The 20786-nt window shown below is 50.2% G+C and overlaps 1 protein-coding gene across 2 annotated transcripts; it reads right to left on the bottom strand.

Annotated features, from left to right (window-relative positions):
* Positions 1-307: 307 nt before the first annotated feature.
* On the bottom strand, positions 308-17714 carry INPP5B (inositol polyphosphate-5-phosphatase B). 2 transcript variants are annotated; one of them, XM_086479003.1, is made up of 22 exons: positions 17658-17714; positions 17454-17533; positions 16941-17038; positions 16520-16549; positions 15943-16053; positions 11642-11735; positions 10112-10282; positions 9309-9410; positions 8784-8898; positions 7999-8115; positions 6961-7148; positions 6321-6432; positions 6039-6148; positions 5002-5137; positions 4293-4403; positions 3469-3631; positions 3082-3317; positions 2405-2518; positions 1935-2019; positions 1423-1550; positions 1055-1166; positions 308-738 (listed from the first exon to the last, which is right to left on the bottom strand). In XM_086479003.1, the coding sequence occupies exons 1-22, from the start codon at positions 17712-17714 to the stop codon at positions 614-616; spliced, it is 2595 nt and encodes an 864-aa protein (XP_086335129.1). In that variant the 3' UTR covers positions 308-613. The 2 variants fall into 2 exon arrangements, with proteins under 2 accessions (XP_086335129.1, XP_086335128.1); XM_086479002.1 differs by having other exon boundaries at positions 17454-17555; positions 17593-17714.
* Between the last annotated feature and the right edge of the window lie 3072 nt (positions 17715-20786).

A 20786-nucleotide genomic window follows, 5' to 3' on the forward strand; every position in this document is an offset into this window, starting at 1 on the left:
CCTCCTTCCCCGCCCCAGCGGCACCATGATTACCAGCACACTCACTTCCGCTTCCGGCCGCGCACGGCCCGACGGGAGCGCCGCGCCCACCGCGGGGCCTCACGGTAAGGGGCGGTGAGGCGGGCGCGAGGCCGCGCATGCGCACTCGGCGGCGGCCTGGCGCGACGGTTCGAGCCGGGCAGCGGCTACGGCCCTGCGCCCCCCGAGCCGGGCACCCCCCCCGCCAGCCGAGGTTTTACAACGTGACTTCAACCCCTGTCAGCAAACCCAGAGGCTAAACCGGCCGATATCAGATAGGCTGGAAAAATGACCAGGATCTTTTTATTTAAATAACAAGGACTTAAAAATTCTGAGTTTTAATACAAGTTAAATAAAATACAATGTAAATAACTGCTTTTATATTTGTGCTTGTCTACATATAGCTTATTTAGGAATCTGATATACTTTACAGCTTAAACAGTGACACCTGATTCAAACTGCCTGATCTGTGCCTTCAAAAGCAATAGATTCTATAAAATACTGTGATAGTAAAAAAAAGCCAGTATACTGTACAAAAAAAAAAAAAAATTACAGTAATCTGATGTCTAAAAATCACATTAGCTGCATCTAAAATTCATGGTAAAGTGTCTTCTCTCAAGAGGAACTGATGGATAAATTGCTGAGCTTTCCTCTTTTCAGTTATGTCAGGCGTAGGATGTCTGGGAGGAGGTCGAAGTAACAAGCCACCAAATATACTAGCTGCATTAAAGAAAAGAGCACAGACACACAGTAAGAGCTCGTCAGCATCCAGATATCAAGGGTAATTCCACCAACCCCAATCAGCCTAAGTGCAAGGGCCGGGCTTCAGGATGGGGCAAGATAAGCTGATGACCCATGCGTCTCCGAGGCGCTTTGCAACTTTCCTCAGGCTCCTGCAAGGACTGTTTTTCTATGCACTGATCAATTAAATGCTTCAAATCCGTAGAGGCCATGACTGCCTTACTTGGGAGAAACGCGTTTTGTCATACAAACTGCAAAGCCCCTCCAAACAGAATGGTTATTTTGCTTGTCTTACCAAGAATATTCACATCCAAATGGTTTTTCCCTGAATTTTTCAGTAGTTCTCGTAGAAATGCCATTAGATATTCAAATACATTTTTATGGCACCCTGGCAGGTTAGAGAGAATCTGAGGAGGTGAAAAAAAAAGCAGCGACATTTATATTGAAGACATGGCAATGGCTTAGCAGCCTTAGCTACTACCAACATCCCCCTGACTGCACATACTAACAGATCTTAATTGCCAAGAAGCACCAGTTCTGGATCCTTTCTATTATCAGATGCTTAAGCTTCTGAGGGCAAAAACCTGTTCCTGGTCTGGCATAAAACAGTTTGCCTCCCCTCCATCCGGAACTACAGAAAGTCTCACAGCGAAGCGGCAGTACCTGGCTGCTCAGCTGGTAGTTGCTTGCACTCTCCAAACAGCTGCTGTAGAACCTGTAGCAGATGACAGGCTCCGGCAGGCTTTCCAGGAAGAGCAGCAGGGCTTCTGCGACCGAGTGGTTGCTGCCAACTGATCCAGAGAGGTTAAGGAAGAGACAAGCACAGCATGATCTGTTTTGGTTGTATTTCTGCTGAAACATTAACCTTTCTTAGGTCTCCAAGAACTACTCTATTGCCCACAGCTTTGAGTGGAATCACTTGACTCCACATAGCAAGCTGTTTCCACTGACAGTCAGACACAGGTAATTCATCGACAACGATTCATCAACAAGGACTCAGCAGAGGCATTCGTACCGATTACAAGGGGTAGTGAGTGACTGCAGATCTCTGTTACCCCAAGATGAGAGACAGCAATTTAAAAACCATGGTGGAGCACAGAAGACCAATAAAATCTCTTTCAGCTTTGATCACTAAGGCATAGTGAGCCTTAGCAGACACCAGTCTAAAAGGATACGTAGGGTATCATGCATTCCTTTGTCCAAACAATCTCGGATTTGCTCAAATTCAGACCTGAGGCCTGGTTGCTGAAACAGGTCCTCCTGCAAAGAGGACCGTTAGTCAGTGTCAAGGAGAAAAAAAAGTTACTTGTGTAAATAGAGCAATGTCATCATAACCTGGCTGGAAAAACCCCTCCAGATTGGTAGTTACCAGCACAAATCTCACCACAAGCAGCTCCAGTAAGGCTGCAGCACTGCAGCAGAGAGCAATGCAACAGGACAGCTGCTGATGCAAGTCACAGGCAGACAAGGTCACCATCCCAAACAGTGCAGCCTGGGGCACCAGGATCACTCACCACAGATGTCCTTTATCTCTCTTTACCATTGGCCAAACATCCACATCAGCAATGATTGCTATTGCCAGTATCTTCTTCAGAACTAAACCTAACACAAATTGTTTTGTGTTTCCAGTACAAACACTGCCAACCTGCTGGGAAGCATTGCGGTACAAGTGATCCACCATCATCCACAGCTCTTTTGGAATGTCCATAGGCTTTTCAGCTTGAACAGCATCGTCACTCATTTCTAGTGGCATCAGGGTCTGAGAGAGGGGAAAAAAGTAGGTAGCTAAGTTCTTACTCAGCTCCACAAAAATGCTTCACAAAGCTTATACCTGAGAATTAGGACTTGTTAAGAAACTGTGAGGCTTCGCTCACCAGTCTCCATACGAGACTAGTACCACAGGCACATTTATATCAACAGTCCAGACAGAAGAAACAAGCTGCCCTCATAAACACGCTTCACGTACGCTCAGCTCTCGTTACATCACGCCTCACGTAAACACACACGTCTCCACTCAATGCAGAGAAAGCCAAAGGCTCCAGGGAAAAGGTCTACATTCAGAAGTTGCACACCTTTTTCAAATGTGCAGGCAGAGCAAACGGGATCTTACTTTCAGTGCTCTCTATATGAAATGGGTTGGTTCATCCACGTGAAGAACTAATGCAAGGTGTGAAGATGGTGCACTGGAGAGCACAAGCTGTATCAGCATTCTCAGACTATGGCCCAGGGAAGCGGAAGATGGCTCTTTAGCAATAAACAGGGCTCAACATCTAGTTTTAATAGTTCTTGTGGGTTTGGAAAGGAATCTTGCCTTTAACTCACAAGTTTCCGAATGGATTCTGATGACATGTCCTGGATTGGTTCCCTCATGTAACACAGTGTATGAATGGGAGACCCAAAGCAACTTGGCAAGTAGTTGCCTGTTACGGACAGAAAATAATCCTTCCCCCTGTTAAGATGCAAGACCAAGATATCTTCAAGTTTTTCTTCTCCAGAGTTTAAGTGCGTAGCTGTTGATTTATTAACAAACACCTCCAACTCAATTGTGATCTCAGCATCTGCCAGAAGATGATAAAAAAACCCGTACTCAGTTAAAAAAGTTATTAAACCAGTAAACCTGCAAATAGGTGTAGCATTCTCAAAATAGCAGAGAGAACTAAGCCAGACAATATTAGCTCATTAACATGAGATGAACAACGAGGAGCTCACCTGATAGCAGAAAGCCCTTACTGGGATTAGCAATCAGCCACTCCTTGCAGTAGGTTTCCTCATCTGGTTTGCTGATAAATTCAAACTGGCAAGGCACTTGCCCGTTGCGAATTGTAAACTTCTCTACCTGCAGCTGCATGTATTTAACATCCTCAAAATGGAACTAGGAACAAATGTCAGTCAACATCATCAGCCAATTCTGCCTTGCCAAGCACCAGCAGCAATTCCCGCCCTGTGGTTTAATCATTAAGCAGCAAGATACCCAGATTAACCCTCTTGCTCCCACATCCCATCTCTTCCAGGATTGCACAGGATTACATTTGCTTACTCTGTATGCTAAAGTTGTTCACATCAGTGGGCCCCTGAAAACAAATATTCCCCTCAAGGAACCTCAATGAAACTTGAGAACAAGATAGCTGTAGCCTCAAATGTCTCATTAGCTTATCTTTTTCAGACCCCAACACACAAAGCAAATGCCGGTTTTGTGACCTTCACCAAATCCTTCAGATTTTACATTTTATGTTTCAAACAACTCTAAGCAAGGACCACAAACTACCCTTTTACTCTCTCTCCCCGCCTCAGGGAGTAACACGCCCTACGTTTCGGCCTGGTACTGTGAATGGAATTTACCTGCACCTAAACAGAAACAAGTATTTCTAGGGCTTGTAAACAGAGAATAGCTGGAAGTCAAAATATTCCACTTCTTTGGAACCAGACCCCAGGGTCTAGAAGCCATCTGATGTGCTTCTACTGCTGCAATACACTTCCAGGGTTTAGGGTTGCTCAGTTTTTCCAGTAAGTCAGAGCACATGAACATACCCTACCTCTCTCTGCGAGAGGGTCACCGAGGGAATGTTGGCATTCTCCAGCTTATCCAAGGAGCGGACTATTTCCTCAAAGGCTTTTCGATAGAGCTCCTCATTCACCACCTTCACCTGAAAAGGATACACACAGCACCAACTGGCATTTACTGTGCCTCTGCAGGAGAGCTGTAACAGCTGGAAACACACGACATGGGTTGATTTCAGCAGCACACTAGTGTATACAACAGGTGTAATGAACAGAGCCACTTGGAGCATTAATGCTCCAAGATCTCCTCAGGATCCAACCATAAAGGACCTTGCCACAACTACCAAGAGAGTCACCCAGTCAGCACCAGACCAGCAAAAAAAAAAAAGTTTGACAACACACTACTGTGTTGTCAACGATGTAGCATTCCTGCACTGCACGTTTCTGTGAAAATCATTAGGAAAAGAAGAAAAAAGGGAAAAGAACAGTTCTGAAAAAACACCTACAGATATTAATGCATTACTCTGCTTAACTGATGTATCCCTTAACACAACCTTAGCTTACCACGAACAACAATCCTATCTCGGTACCTTATCGACCCCACCTTTTATGCCCTTGTTCTCTGTGGATGCCATAAAAGTAGGAGGAGAGAGAAATCAGCAGGAGAGCCTCCCTCCTCCTTCCCCCTCTCCCCACACAGAGGACAAGGTCAGCAGTTATCTCCTCCAGCACTGACGTACTTACTCCAATATCAAACACAGAGCTAACTGGCTTATGATCACTGATCTTCAAAGCCATATGGCTGCGATAGCTCAGCTGCACGATGTTCTGCCCCTTCCAGAGTATCCGATCACACCATGCTGGAACACGACATTTCTCACTAAAACAGATGGAAAAATTAGTTTCCAGGCACAGTTCAGGTGGAGTAACAATGCAAGGCAGAATACTGCTCCCCCAGAGACTCTCTTTTCCTGACACGGCCTGGAGCTAGTTCTCTGTCAAAGCTGTATTTGCCACCATTTCTTTGAATAGTTATAAAAAGTCTGATTGTCCACTTATTAGGTACCTCTGTATCATGCTTTACTTTCTACTTCTTCAAAGATGCAATTACTTGTTTTGTTCTTTTGACACAACTAACATACAAAGCAATACTCAGAGATACTTTTGACCACAAGAACCACAAAAAATAGTAACTCAGGCTCTACATTTAAAGTTCATATTTTATTTCATTTTTTTCACCGAGTGCTGCACAGATTTCATTCCTGCACTTTAAGCCAATGTTACCAGTTTGCTAAGATCAGGTCAGCCACTCTGTGCAGCACATTACAGGAACGATGGTGCCGACAATCTTTTGGAGAATGCACTCAGACAGCACAAATGCACCATTTCAAACCCTAGCTGGTCTGACCTGAGCAGATACCAGGAAATGAAAGATAGTAAAAATTTTGCTTGGGGAAAAAAACCCCACCAACAACAAACAAACCAAACCAAAAGAACGAAACTAACTAAAATGATTCCTTAATTTTGTACACCTCTAACAGGAAACCCAACGGATTATTTCCAGGAAAAAGGGGCATATCTGGCAAATAGCAGTGGAAGAAAAGCAACATAAAGATGTAAACTGGAGATGGATTTTGGAGCCAAGGGAGAGGAACAACAATAATCTCAGAAGTCTTCCCATTTATAGCTATTCGATCTGCAATTCTTTTTAGCTTTGTTTTTACTTCCTTCCACGATAACATTAGCCATTGGTAGCATCAGACATGAGGCAATCGTCCTACCTTGTGTCCCAGTCGTCACAGCCAGCATCATATTTGTATGTTGGCTGGAAAGAAATCTCTCCCTCTGTAAAGCCTTCAAAGACTGCATTTGCATTCATTTGCCTCTTTAGCTACAAAAGAAAATAAAAAAGAAAGATGAAAAATTGAATTTCAAATCAACTCAAGCACAATTACCATATGAGCTAAAAGGGAGACGTTCAGCGCTAAGAAGGCCAAGGAGCACGTGCGCAGTTTCTAACTAGCAGCCTCAGCACCACCTGCAGGTAGGCGAGACATCAGTACCTGGTCATATTGGCAAAGCTCTAGAAACGCTTTCTCATCGACAAGCTGCTTCACTTTTGCCACATCCAGTTCCTCCAGCCGATAGTTGAGGTCACCCAACCATAAGATCACACTGAAAGAGAACACACACCAGAAGTCCGCACAGAGGCCCAAAGATGCCCAAAACACAAGCTGGCCATCCGTGGAAGCAGAGCTTTGCCGTGGTGCCTTAAACCCTCTAATGCGAGCATGAGCTCTTCTCATCTCAACGTGATCAGGTGGGCGCTGTGCGCACCAACCTCTTCATAGCAGTTGGTGACCTGTGCACGAGCTGGTGCAGCAGTTGGTGCTTTTTATATTCCACACTGACACGACCCCACAACCCACTGGGGAGATCGATGCATATTATTGCCCCATTCCCACTTCACACTTGAAAATAAGGCGTAGAAGAACATAAGAAGGCAATGACTTGTCAGAACTGTATAGGTGACCACTCTCAAAAACAGGTTACAGTAAAGCATTTCTGGCCCTTCCAGCCTGACAATTAGCTCACTGGGCACCCCTCCTCACGTCCCTGCCAAGAGAACCTCACACCCCAGTACGTTCATAAGGTTCCTCCTTGCCACGTGCAGCGATTCACAGAGTGAGATGAGAAGCATACTCGTGTTTGCCAATAGTGAGAGGGGGCAAATTTGGATCCGATTGGCAGAACTGCATCCGAGAGCAAATGTCTTTGAAGTCCTGGTTCCTCCGCTCATATTCTTCCGTGTGAGCTGCAAGGTGAGAATTCACAATGCACACGCTAGTGTTATGGAATTTAAACCTTATGGCAACACCACCTTTGTTACCCTGAAAGATAAACACAAAGACGCTGGTCAGAAGCTTCTACACAACAGATGAATCCACAAATGAGTCACTAGCAATGGACAAGCCATAAGACATTGGGGCAGACCATTTAATTCCAGAGGAAGGACAAGGCTGAAAACGCCAATTAGTGGTAACTGCTTCACGAATTCAAGTCAGTAACTCATGTGAGGGTTGCACACAGCAACAGAACACAGCAAGCAAGCACATGGAGCTCAGTTTGCAATTCAGGCATTAGGTAACACAAAAGGAAATTCAAAGCAGTAAGAGAGCTGGTCAGTTACTTCAGCAAGTCCCGAAACCTATTTAGCTACAAATTGGTTTTTCAACACAAACCATAAAAAAATTTTAAATGGAGGAGGAAGCACATGGCTTAGCTGGTCAAAACCACCTCTGACAAGTTACAGCTGCAATGTTCACAGAAACTACATTCCAGTGGTGCAGAATGGCAAGAGGCAAGGAAGTCCTCCTCAGGAAAACTAATCTGGGTAGACATGTTTCTTCTGCTCATGTTTCCTTGTGTCATTTGCTTTGGGCAAAATCACAGCCAGCATCAAAATCACATGAGAGCAAGGCCCCACACAGCCCAACACATGCAATTAGAAAAAAAAAAAAAAAAGCCTTTGGAGAAGATTCTCCTCCAAGGTCTTTGAGCCTGTGAGAGCACATGGCAATTCCCTCCACCAATGCCCTGAGCTGGCACAGGGAGAGGACTATTTGCGTCTAAAGGCAGCTGCATCCCTTAGCTGGAGGAATAACCACTACATCTAAGGAGAGGGGCTCTCCAGGGCTCTTCTAAACCTCACCCCTTCTCATGCACAGTTGCCGTTCTTACCATCCTCCCCATGATTCCAGTTCCCACAGTCTCAATTTCCACCTCGGAGATGTTCAAAGCAAGGTCTGCTTTCACATACAACAGAAGCATGATTCCCACGAGCCGCACAAGTTTCACCTGAAAAACAGATCCTGTCCCATTAAATACTGGAAAGGGAGAGGTGTGATGAGAGAAGGCACATCGCCCCCCGGTCCAGAGCACGGGGTCACCAAAACACAGATGAAGACAAAGAGAGTTCCAGGCTCATCCAACAGACTAGCTGGGCTCCAAATACACAGGCACTCCAGCAGCAAAGCACAGGAAGAAGCCAGGGACCAACAGCCTGGTAAAAGAAGCTGAGGCCCAAAGCAAAGCCTACAGCACAGGCACAGACCATGGAAGGAGCTTCCCTTCAACAACAGTGACAAGAGCCAAAGCAGACCTAAGGAGCAGGAGCCAAAATATAAGCAGTATTCCTACCAAGAAACCTTCACAACTCACTCCACCATGCATTGTGGAAACAGACATGGAAGAAGCTAAGATACTTCCTATTCTTCTCCCCCAAGACAGCAGGAGCTTCCTTCACACATGGATGCCTAGCTCTGGTCTCTTGTTCTGCCCCCTGCCTCGGCACCTTGCACAGCAGCACTACCTGCTTCCCCTTCAGAGCGCTTCTGACTGAGCAAAAGCCTGCAGACAACGAGCCTCTGGAAGACACAGCAAGTGAGAACAAGAAAAAGCAAAGGGAAGAGAGACCCAAGTGGAAAATGATTCCACACTCAAACCTCCCCAAAAGCCACATTTACCTTTGCATATTTGGCATCTGGGTGAAGACTATCAGTTACAGCTTTAAACCATTCTTCTTCTTTCGGTGTGTCATTGAAAAAGAAGGCTTCTTTAGTCAGATCAAGCTCCTGGAAACTGCGTTAGAGGAAGGAACCCATGGATGCATGCACTCGTTTATAACTCTCCAGCCCTTTCCTCTGGGAAAGAACTAAATCAATTTATACTCACTAAATTTGTAACTGAAAACTCAAATTCAGTTATGCTGATTTTAGAGGTATGTTAAACATGAAGCTAAATTACTATTAGTATTAAATTAAATGGCATTAAAGACTTTGTAACACTGCAGTGCTAGACAGTCCAAACTCTACCAGGATACCAGCCCTTCCAGGCTACGCAAACACACACTCTAAAGCTGTGCAATGGAGTACAGCGATGCAAACATTCCTCAGCTGCGGTGTCTCGGCAGAACACCTCCACGCTGCAGATTCACCAGCAAGCAACGCACCGCCAAGGTTTGGAGGGACAGGCCAGAAGGAGACACTCACCCCACGCAGTAAATGTCTGGAGGCTCAGCATCACATCTCAGCCAGGGCTGGAGGCTTTCTCTGGGTGACTGACCGTTCACATTGTATGTCCCAACAAAAAATCTGCAAAGAAATTAACTAAATCCCACAGCTGCAAATTGTAGGGCTGATGGAAATACCACTAGTATTAACCCATGCACTTACTACTCCCAAATAGTTATTTGTAGAATTATGTTTCCAGGGGGGAATTAAGAAACTGTGACAAAGTTAAAATTATTAAAGTAGCATCTTTACAGACATGTTTTACAGATGGATACACATTTTTACATATAGTATTTAAAAAAAAAAAAAAATTACTAGAGTTGTGCAGTAGCAGTTTGAAGTGACAAATTCACAGAAAGACTTGCATAAAACATTTTCAACCACAGTTAAGTTTTGGTCCTAATTATATATTTCACCTAAGTTCTTATGAGCTTATTGGAACAACTACATGGGTAAGTAATGAACAGAAGCAGTGACAGCCAGAGATGCACTGAACTGATGCATTTCCAGACACAGTCTGACAGGAAAAAGTCATTTCAAAAAGGCCATTTTCTCAAGAAGAACCATGAGGCAAGCCTTGACAGAGACATGAATGAAATTCTGCTCCGCTAATGCCTAAATGAGGAAAGCAAGTTGTTCTGGGAAGTACGGATCATACTTTCCCACAAAATCTCCCGTTTGCAGGGATGCTAGATGAAATAACGAACATGAGTTAGTTTGACAGCTTATGCTAACTAACTTACTCCCCACAAAAATAAGTTCTTCTCAGGAATGATTATTACCTGAAGCTCTGGATGTGTGTGTAGGAATCTTCCATTTGTACAAGCTGAGATTTAACAATAGTATCTCTTAGTCCAAACTTTGGTTCTGATAAGATTGAAGCCTTGTTTGAAACCATTACGCTGGAGGACTGTACCATTTCAGTTGTCACTTCAGGTTTGAGTTTGTTTTGCCTGCAAACGAAAGTAAAACTGCACCATGAGACCCAGGATATACGCACACCCTGAACAGCTTATTTCTGCCGCTGAGGATTTGATTCGCACTTAGCTGTTCCACTACAGACAGATAACCAACGTTTGGGATAAGCAAACAAGACCAAAATAAGCATTTCTTAGAACGGTTCAGCTCTCTAGATAAAACCAGTTTAACTGAGATAACAAACGGCTTCACGAACCTGGTGCAGCCTGTTGATTCAGAGCAGGCCTCACTCACACCTGGATGTTGACATAAACCCTGTACATCTTTCCTGCTTACTGGAGCAAGGAGATGCAAATCTCATTTCCCCCTGCCTCTGCTCAGCCCTTCTGATCTCAGCAGAAGAATGAAAAACTGTTTGTTCAAAAAGCCTTCTGGTGGAAAACTCCCAGCTCTGCCTGGAGAGAAGGCAGCAGGGAGGGTGGAGGTAGAGGCGGTTTTATTTAGTATCTCATGGCTCTGCAAACTCCTTTTGCAACAGTAGTAATTCCACAGCTTGGGAGTTCCCACCAGCAAGTGGATGGTACAAATTTAAGGTCAACAACCTGCACACCAGTGCCAAGGACAGGGCACAGACAGACTTTGAAGGATACGCAGCAGGGTCCACAAAGTCCTGGGAACTGCAAAATTAAACTCTAACATTTTAAGAGTGTATCTATGAGACACGGTGGCCCTAAGCCAAAGCTCTCTGAATTCAAAATAAACAATGCTAGCGGGTCCTGTCCCATCAAACAGCAAAAATATGCCCAAATAGGGGACTGGCAGGACTGCCTCTGAGAGACTGTGCTGAAATTCCCACTGAAGTTTTGACAGCAGGCTTACGCTGAACTTTTTTCTTTCCTAACTAGAATCTCAAAAGTTGCCAATTTCTGCTCGAGATCCCACCACCTCTGGGGGCTGCAGCCGACACAGTCGCCGGCAGATGGAACTAGATAATGCAGCCACAAGAGTTCTCGAGCACTGGTGTGTGCACAGACCTCATACGCTGGCACCAAAAAGACCAACTTCCCCACTCTGTTTGCAGCTGAAAACCAGGAAGCCCAGACAGAAAGCTCTCTACACTTTCTTTTTCTTCCTCTAGACATCAAAGCATCAACAGTTTGCCCACCGCAGTTAATTCCATCCATACACAATCACCCAGAACTACCCCAGAACTTTGGTGCTCTATATATTTACTGTGACCATACAGAGATCCTCTGTGGAGGGGAGACATAACTAAACCAGCAAAGAAAAGTTGGCACCGCTTTTACTCTCACTAGACCTTCCACAACGAGCTGACGTGCACAACTCTCAACCACTTCGCCAAACCTACACAAGAAGAGAGAGAGATACCATACCTGGGAGCAGTTTTATCGGTGCTGTCGTGGCTCCAGTTCTGACTAACTGCAAGTTTTTTCCCATTCTGTTTGACGCCTTCAGAGCCAACCACTTCTGGGGGGAAAAAAAAAAAAGTTTCACAATAAACACAAAATGTTTTTTAATTTATCAACACACGCAAACACTGGCAAAAATCTATGAGCAGAATATAATTTAGATCTGTGTGGAGAAACAAAGTGCCCTGCCGTTTCTTTTTCAGTTATCTGATCAATTTAGCTTATTTTGACAGAACTGTTGTGCAGCTTCCCCTCCACAGGAACAACTGACACTAGCATGCTGTGCAGCTACAGTTAGCAGCAGAACTGCTGCATGCCCTCTGCGGGAGCAGGTTGCTCTTGGCTCTCCCTTACAGCTAAGCTAAACCAGGACTTAGCAGCACAAAATCCAGGGCTTTATCCTTGGAATCCAAAAAATGTATGTTAATAACAGGTTTTTCCTCTCTGAAGCAAGACAGGAAGTACAAAGAAAGGAAGAAAAAGGTGAAAAAAACAAGCCAAAACCACAGTACATTTAAAGGCTTTCTACCTATCCGCAGATACAGAGCAAAGCACAAGCGTCACCCTCCTCAAGGCAGTGCAGTACAGAGTCAATGTATGTACCCACTGTACCTCAGCAGAAACAACTGCTTCAATGCAAACTGCACGTTCCTAAAAAAATAACAGGGCTGCTACCATGCAAATAGAAGTAAACACAGGAGTGACACTAAACACATCAGACTACATTAGCAAAATTTGACCAGTCTTTCATCATTTTGTTTCAGTAACAACATTCTGCTCCTACAAGTAGCAAACTGACAGTTTAAAAAGAAGATTCTGCCTGGGAGCCTCCCTGTTTCATGAAGACGCACAAACAGCAATCTCAAAATTCTGCTACTTTGCACACAAATCCAGCGATGATCCAGTTGAAGGTCAGGCTTGATGGGGCTCTGAGCAACCTGACCTAGTTAGAGATGTCCCTGCTTATTGTAGGGGGCTTGGACTAGACGACCTTTAGAGGTCCCTCCCAACCCAATACGTTCTGTGATTCTATGATACAGAAATCCTTCCTAAGATTATAAGGTTCGAGTCATTCAGCTGAGCTTCTCCTTCAGAGAGCACAATCCAGAAAAATTAAACTGCTACTGCTGTCACAGTACATTCTCCAGGACGAGAGCGTAAACCAGAAAGAGCACTAGAAGTACTTTACCTAAGCACTCAGAATATAAACAAGCTGATGAGAAGTGGCCATATTCTCATCTTGGAAAACCTCTTCTGCCCAAGAGCCCTCTGAGAATAAGACTGTAAGAGGATTTATCAGAGCCTGGGTTGCAGAGGAGCACATGACTCAAACCTCATTACAGATCACACAGCCAAAGTCACGCAGAAGCGAACGGCAGCTCAGAGATGCGCTGTGATGCATGGCCTTGGCGAGCAGGGACAGAGCTGTACATTTTCTCCATAGGCACGAAGTACCTAACCAGCGCTGCCGGAGCCTCTGCAAGTTCTCCCGATAAAGACCATGCAATCTATCTTGACAACGACAAGAGCCAATTTGGACTTTGGTTTTAACGGACAACTTGTAACAGGAAGGGAGCAGAAGCTCAGGCTTTATCCTTTACCACCACACAGGACGATGCCACTTGCCAGCACGCAGAAGGCGTTAGTGCCAGAATGGCGGGAGCTGTGTGCCTGCCCAGTGCTGCCAACACGGCTGCTATGAGATCCAAAGATCACAGTCGTATATCACAGTTTCGCATTCTAACCTCATTAGCGGAAATCAGTTTTAGGTAGGGTTCTCCCAAGAAGGAGATTAGCCCTGGAAAAGGGCTGTTTCCTTTAGATAAATTTAAATCTAGCTCCAGATTGCTCTAGCCAGGGGGATCTATACATTACCAATTTGAATATTTTAGCAAGATAACGACCTTGTTCAATAACTGAACTGGGCACAGAAAGAAAGAGCTATGTGCAGAGGTTGTAGAACAGCAGAATGTGCATGGCCTGAATCAGACAGGATTTGCAGTTAAAAGAGGTTTAAGCAGCAATAAAGACGTTCTTGTTAAACATGTGCCGTGTATTACATCTTCTGGATAAAGTAGGTCCACGCTTAGCGTTCAACAGGAGAACTAAATTAGCCTTGCCATTTGTTATACGAGTCCCAGCCAGTCTGCTCTTCCCTCAACAACTGTGTAAACCACAGTCCAGCGGGACTGCGCTGCTCCGGGCTGGAGGGAAGTTAAGTTTGTTCTTCTCAGGGTTCCAAAGGCAGCAACGCTGCAGTTGTGACTGTGACTGCACACGCAGGCGCACAGATCGGATTTTAGGTGGGGGTTTTAACCGAAATTGTGAATATAAACCATACAAGGTAAAGCACATTTAAATCCCTTTACAGACGCTGTCACTCATTAGCCAGCCTTAATTCACAGAAGATATAATGAACCAATACTAGCAAATGGTGGCATTTACACAGTATTTAAACGTGCTTTGACTTGCCTATGGAAGCTGCAAACTCAGTATGCGTGTTCGTTTAAGGACAGAGTAAGCTATAGCTAATCCTGGAAAACAGCAGACAAAACTTCAACCTACATCAATTTATGTTCCAAAAGACCCCAAGTGATGTCAGAGAGCATTTTCTCCTCCTAAGGCGGGGGGGGGGGGGGGGGGGGAGATATCCCTAGGCTCCTCCGACTCAAGAAAAACACAACAAAGCCTTGAAAAGGCAACTTGGTCAAAGCTCAAAGGCACGCTGACCCTCCGAAGAGCGCTACTGTGCTCCAGCTACAACAAAAACACACCACAAAGGAGCAGGGTTGTGTTTCCTGCAGCGTGTTTTCCCTCCTGAGCACCAGTCACGCCCACGTCTCTCCCAGTCAGCTCTGAGCCGCAAGTTAAACCACCACGTCCGAGGGGATGTGCCCCGATCGACCCGCGCTGCGCCGCTCCCCGCGTTACAAAGTTCATCCCTTCGCTTTTTGCTTTCACAGGCTACCGATAAATACAGAAATAAAAAGAAAGGACGGCAGCGATACCGAACTGCGCCTCCACGAATTAAGAGGAGCCCCGCCTAAACGAAGGTGGGCAACCGAGAAATGCCGTAACTCAGGTGCCGAATCCCGCACCGACTTCCAGGAACCGCTTTAGCGCCCTGAATCTTCTCACGCCTGCTCTTGGCGGAGGGGGCACAGGCAGCAGCCCCGGGACCCGCGGGGGTCCGGCGCGGGAGCGAGAGCCCGCCGCTGGGGGGGAGGCCGGCACCGCGGGAGCGCGCTGGGAGCCGGCGGGAGCGCGCACGGGGGAGCGGACCCACCAGCCAGGCCGCCGACCCGATGCGGGCAGAGCCCCGCGGAACCTGCGCAGTTTTGCGGTGCTCCCCAAAGCCCCGGGCGGCCGCTCAGCCCCCTGCCCCGCCCGCCCCCCCGCAGCCCCCGGTGTCGTGCAGGGCGGCCGGGCCTCGCCCGAGCGCCCGGGGCCAGCGCCGGGCGGCCCCCGGGCCAGACACCGGGCTGCGGCCCGCGGCGAGCCGGGCAGCGCGGCTCCCCCGCCCGCGGCGGCCCCGGCCCGCCCCGCTCCGCTCCCCGGCCCGGCCCGCGGCGGGAGCCGGCAGATCCCCGCGCTCACCTCGGCGCGGCCGCCCGGCCGCGGACATCGCCGCAGCTCGGCACCGCCGCCCCGCCCCGCCCGGCCCGGCCCCAGCGCCCGGCCCGCCCCCGGCAGCCGCAGCCAGCGGCGCACGGGCGCCCCCGGCCTGGCCCTGGCAGCCGCGGCAGCTCCGAGCGCGGCCCCCGCGGGGGTCGATCCCGTGCGGGAGCAGCGGCGAGGCCCTCCCGACCGGAGCGAGGCCAGGGCCGGGAGGGCCGCGACCGCGGGCTCGGACGGGAGCGGGAACCCAGGCAGGGAGCCCCAAAAATGGTGCCAGCCTGTGCCCTCCTCTTAGGACTGGAGGATCGGGCGAGTGGGCACGAACGAGGTGCTGCCATCGGAACGGCCTCGACTTTCGCGGCACTGGCTCGAAACGATCTTCAATGCGGCCTTTACACCGCGCAAGCCGCTTCTCGCCGCACTCGCATCTGCCCAGCCGAGACGCTGAGAGCTCTGCTGAGCTTCCCGGCGATGGAGAGCCATCCCACCCACGAACCATCGCAGCTCTGCGCAGGTTACAGCAGCAGAGGCTGGCGCCGCTCTGCCACACGGAGAAGACACGCGCGGATGCAACACACCAGGTGAGAACGCCGACACCTCCACCGGCAAACCCATGGGCCACGTCCAGCACACGCCAGAGCTCATACCTGAGCTGTGCCGGGTGACCTCCTGAAGGAACGTGCGTGTGTGGGAACCAAAAGGCAACCGCACCGTGAGTCGATCGTCTGCTGAGCATATCTGGATAGTCACATCGGAGCCTAGAGACATTGGGAGAAAAAGGCCTCTTGTGGGTAGCGCTGACAAGCCTTCAGAAACCGGGCGGGGGAACTGGGGGGCAGCGGGCAGGGTGCATTTCCTCTGCTCCACAGCAGCTGGTGCTCGCATGCACGCAGGCTTTAGCAACGAGTCTCCCCAAGCCTTCTTATCATGGTCCTTTTCGACATACTACATTACATGATTACCAAAATCAGCATTTATAGTAATTTTTAATCTGCTTATTCAGTGACAACGATTAATCTTCCAGGAGCAGTTTAAAAGCCTTTGGAAAAATCGTTCCTTTGGTTGAACTGGGGTGACAACGCTCGTTAGCGTGAACTGAACCATGGCAAACAGCACGAGACCCCCAGGTGAACAGTGCAGATGACGAGAGCCCCCACCCTGGCCCCTGAGCGCAGCCAGCACCAGGCCCAGGGCGCCTGCAATGCAGGCAGGAACAGAACTCACCGACAACATGGAGGTCACCATCAAGCACAACTGTAAAAGCAAAACAAAGTTCAGTTACAAAGTGGAGCGACAGGTTTGCAGACTGTGCTGGTACTTCGAGGTTAGAGCTTGGTCAGCTCCTCAAACCCCGAACACTCCTGCACACACAAGGACCAGCAGAACGAACCCGCTGGGCACGAGGCCATGGCCGGTGCTTGGCAGTGCACGGGGCACTCAGGACTGCAGAGCCATTAACCTAGCAGGGCCCTTCCAGCTACGCAATGTGACACACAGGCATCACCAGGGATCACAAATTGAAGAAAAAACGTGCAGGCTGAACAGATCCCCAAATTTCAGCAAACAGAACAATAAAATACAGACTCCAAACTCCTTCACCCCCTTCTTTGGAGGCAGCCGTGAAGCCACCAACACGTGTTAGTACCTTCTTCCACTGCAAACCCCTCTGTTATGGGGATGACCTTCTCCAGCGAGACATCCTCAGCAGTGATGGCCATCCGCCGGTGGGTGTACACATAGATCCTGCAAGCAGGGAGCAGACGTGGAGGCAAAGCCTCCTCAACCCTGGCATGGCTGCAGGTACCCACAGACCCCATCCCATCCAGCGGCACCTACTAGTGCAGCCACATGCAAACCCCACCGACCACCTGCCCACCCACCCACCTGAACGCGTTTGTGTCGCTGGCAAAACCCACCAGCCCAAAGCCTCCAGGGCCTGGGCTTTTCTCCCCCACCACCCACCGCCTACAGGCGGGGAACGCCGAGGCCCAGCAACCCGAACCTCCGCCCGTCCAGACCCCGCCTGTCCTCGGGGCAGGACGGAGTTTTCCGTGACAGACCCGCGGAGCTCCTGGCTTCCCTGCGGGCGTTCTTCCCGCCGGGGCACCCCGCCCGCTCGCCCCCGGTTCCCCGCGCTGCCACGGCCGCCAGCACCCACGCGTGCTCCCCGCGGCTCTCCACCAGGCCCAGCAGCCGGCTCTCCACGCCCTCTCCAGCAGCCAGGACGCCCTGCACCGCCTGCACCGGGGGGTCAAGGAAGAGCGGGCAGAGACGGGGCCGCGGGACCGGGCGGGAGGGGCAGCGGCAGCGGCGGTCCGGCCACGCCGGCACGGAGCGCACATCCGCCCGCAGCAAAGGATACGATCCGGCACGTCGCCTCCCCGGCCAGGCTCTCCTGGATGGCGACCGACTGGTCCATCCTCCGCACCGGCAGCGCGGCGGCGGCTCCCCCGGCCCGGCCGCTCGGCGCGGCTGTCGCGACGCGTCGTGCCCGGCCTGCGCCGCCCCCCCCCTCCGCTACCGTTCCGCGCCGCCCGCAGCGCCCCCCGGCCCGGCCCGGCCCCGTTCGGCCGCTTCACCGGGCGCTCCGCCAGCCCGTCGCTCCGGGGCCGGCCGCGGGCGGCGCCCCGCCCTGCCGCTCGCCGGGCCCGCGCCGGACGCAGGCTGACGCGGCGGGGCCGGGCCGGGGGAGCCGCCGCCGCGCTGTGCGGGGGGGCCGGGCCGCGGGTCCACAACCGGGCGGGTGCGGGCGGCCGGGGAGGGTAGGAACCGGGGGGGTGGCAGCTCCAGCAGGGCTCTCCCGAGAGGAGGAGGGAGCCCTGGGGTCAGCAGAAAGGTGGGACGGGTAACTTCCCGGTGAAAGCAGGAGACGCTCTCGTTTGAGTAGCACCTCGAGTTGGTTTTGTGCTGAATTTCAAGAAGACGCGGCCAGCTTTTGAGCTGCCGGTTTGTTATGCGAATTAATTACTGCAGAGTGCGTAGTAGAGAGAGGAGGGTCTGGCCTCGGTCAGCTCCTGCCGCAGATGGAGGTGTGAGCGCCGAGGTCTAGAGATCAGGAAAAAACGGAGCAGTCTCCGTTAAAGCACCAGTCTGCCTCCTGCCTCTGCGCTCCCTCGGTGCTCTGGCAGCGAGAGACTGCAAAGAGGAAACGAAAGAACGGTCTGGCATGTCTGCTGAGAACACGAAATCTCCGTTCTTACAAGAAGCGTGGTGCTGGATGGTATTTTCAAGACAGAAAACCCCTGGTTTTCATCCTGTTTTCACTTGCTATGGATATGCTGACATTATGGCCAGAAACAAATTAAAAACACGCCCCAAGCCCTGTGCTGTGGCTTCCATGCAGAGCACAAGCAGGCTGGCTGAGGCTGCTCTGCAACGTGGAAGGGGCCGGCTGCCGTCCCAGCAAGGCTTGTCTCACCTGGCCCCACACCTGCTGCTCGACACCTCCCGGCCTGTGGCACCGTACGGGCCGGCGGAGCACAGCCTTCATGCGGGCGGCAGCACGAGGGTGCCCAGGGCCAAGGCAGCGCCTCAAGCCAGCACAGCCGAGCGCTCCCTCCCCTTCCCACCGTCGCGTTCAGCCACGCTCAGAACACCCCATCACCAACCAGGGACCAGCACACAGATTTTCATATTTTCACAATCTTTTCTTTAAAGAGATGGCAGCAGCGGAGGACAGCAGAGCGTGTGTTCGCAGGATTGGCAGCACATCGACACCGGTGGATTCTGCCCGACAAGTGCCACACGAGCTCCATGTGACGCAATAACAGGCTGGGGCGAGCACCGAGGGTGGTTCACGTTACAGGCTCACATCTCTGCTCTACCTTTAGCGGTAGAGAATCACAGATGTGACACAGGACATCTAAATCATTAAACACTTTTAGATTAATCCCATTTTCCTGCCTAAGAATTTCAGATGAAACAGAGTTACTAATCTTACCTACCCAGACAAGAGATATTTCAATACGAGAGCAGTTTTAAACTAACAAGTCAGAGGGTGCCCAGAAAGGCGGCGCTGCAAGCAGATTTTTAACTAGGGCAGACCCTGTGCCTTCAGTCAAGGCAGAATTTTCTGGTTTTTAAGTAGGCTTAACAGCCTCTTGTTTCTACTCCCGAGGTTGCTCATTCCAGCATCTGCAGTCCCAGCAGCACAGAGGCACACACTGCAGCAGCTCTCAGAAACAGCAATTAGCTTGCAGGTCTCACAGGCCTCCAGGTTTTTGGCAGGGTGGGGAAGAATACCTCTTTGAAGCCTCCTTAGTGCCAAGATTAAGTTCTTTTCCTACAGATACGCTGGGGGAGTCTCAATTACAAATATTTAAAATTCACTGAAAGGTAAGATACCAAACAGGAGCCAGGACTCGCCCATCCCAGGAAACTGCAAGGTTTAGAGTAGAGCTTAGGGATGGGAGGTGGGACCAGGGATCAGCAGCAGGGTCCTGTGCAGGGCAGCTACTGAGCCAAGCGTAGCAAACTCAAAGCAAGTGTAGCTGCCCAGGAGCAGACACTGAGGGCCAGCCCGATGAGCAGTGGTGGTGGCCCTCTGCTAGCGGCGGCATGAGCAGCCCCAGGGGAAAGAAATTTTCCTTGAGTGGGCTTCAGGAACAGCTTCAAGCACCAGGAGAGTCCCAGCCTATAACGCAGCTGCAGGAGCTGCTGTTGGAAAGACAAGGGTAAAAACTACTGCTGCTTTAGCATGCTAATGAAAGGGCTTTCCTGCCTAAACAGCCACCCAGGAAAGGGGCACAAGGGGAGAGCTGGCTTTCGGCCCATGCTGTAGTGTCCCTTGCACACGATCGTGGCTTAGGTATGAAAGGCTGCTCAGCACGCACGAGCGAGGCAGTAACAAGGGCCCCTGGAACCCCAAATTCATCCTTTCCAGTTGTAACCCAGAAGAGACTTGAACTGGAAGCAGGTAGAAAGGGTGCTGGACTGGTGGAAAGGGGAGAGCATCCCACACAGGAGGGCATCCTACAGGGCAGCTGCTCAGATGCCCCCTGCTCTGCAGGAGCTTATGTGGGGAACCAGCATCACCGCTGTGACCGGCCAGAGGCACCAAGCAGAGCGCTGGCTCACCGAAAGGGAGCCCCACATCCACCTGTGGTCAGGACCTGCCCTTCACTGAGCAGCTCAAAAATAGGAGGAGTAGTCCCCGGGCAGAACACCCGAGCAGAGGCCCACTTCTCCTCGGAGCAGAGGGCACAGGAGCATTTTGCTGCAGGACAACACAGAGACAGGAGCCAGTCAGGAACCTGCAGCCACTGCCACCGTGTTTTCTTTGGAGGCCTGGGGTCACCCTGTGGGAGGCACCTGCACAGGGCAAGAAGCAACTGGGCCACCTTGTTCCTGGGAGAGGGGATGTAACGGAGGGCGTTTTTCTAGCAGCCTTGGCTGAAGTCAGAGAGCCTAACGAGATGAGAGTCGGGGATCCTAATGAGCACTGCGGAGCTCTGCTGAAAGAGGGCAGGCTGCGGAGCAGCAGGACTGCTGC

Source organism: Leptosomus discolor, chromosome Z, assembly GCF_034619465.1.
Source record: "Leptosomus discolor isolate bLepDis1 chromosome Z, bLepDis1.hap2, whole genome shotgun sequence".
NCBI lineage: Eukaryota > Metazoa > Chordata > Aves > Leptosomiformes > Leptosomidae > Leptosomus > Leptosomus discolor.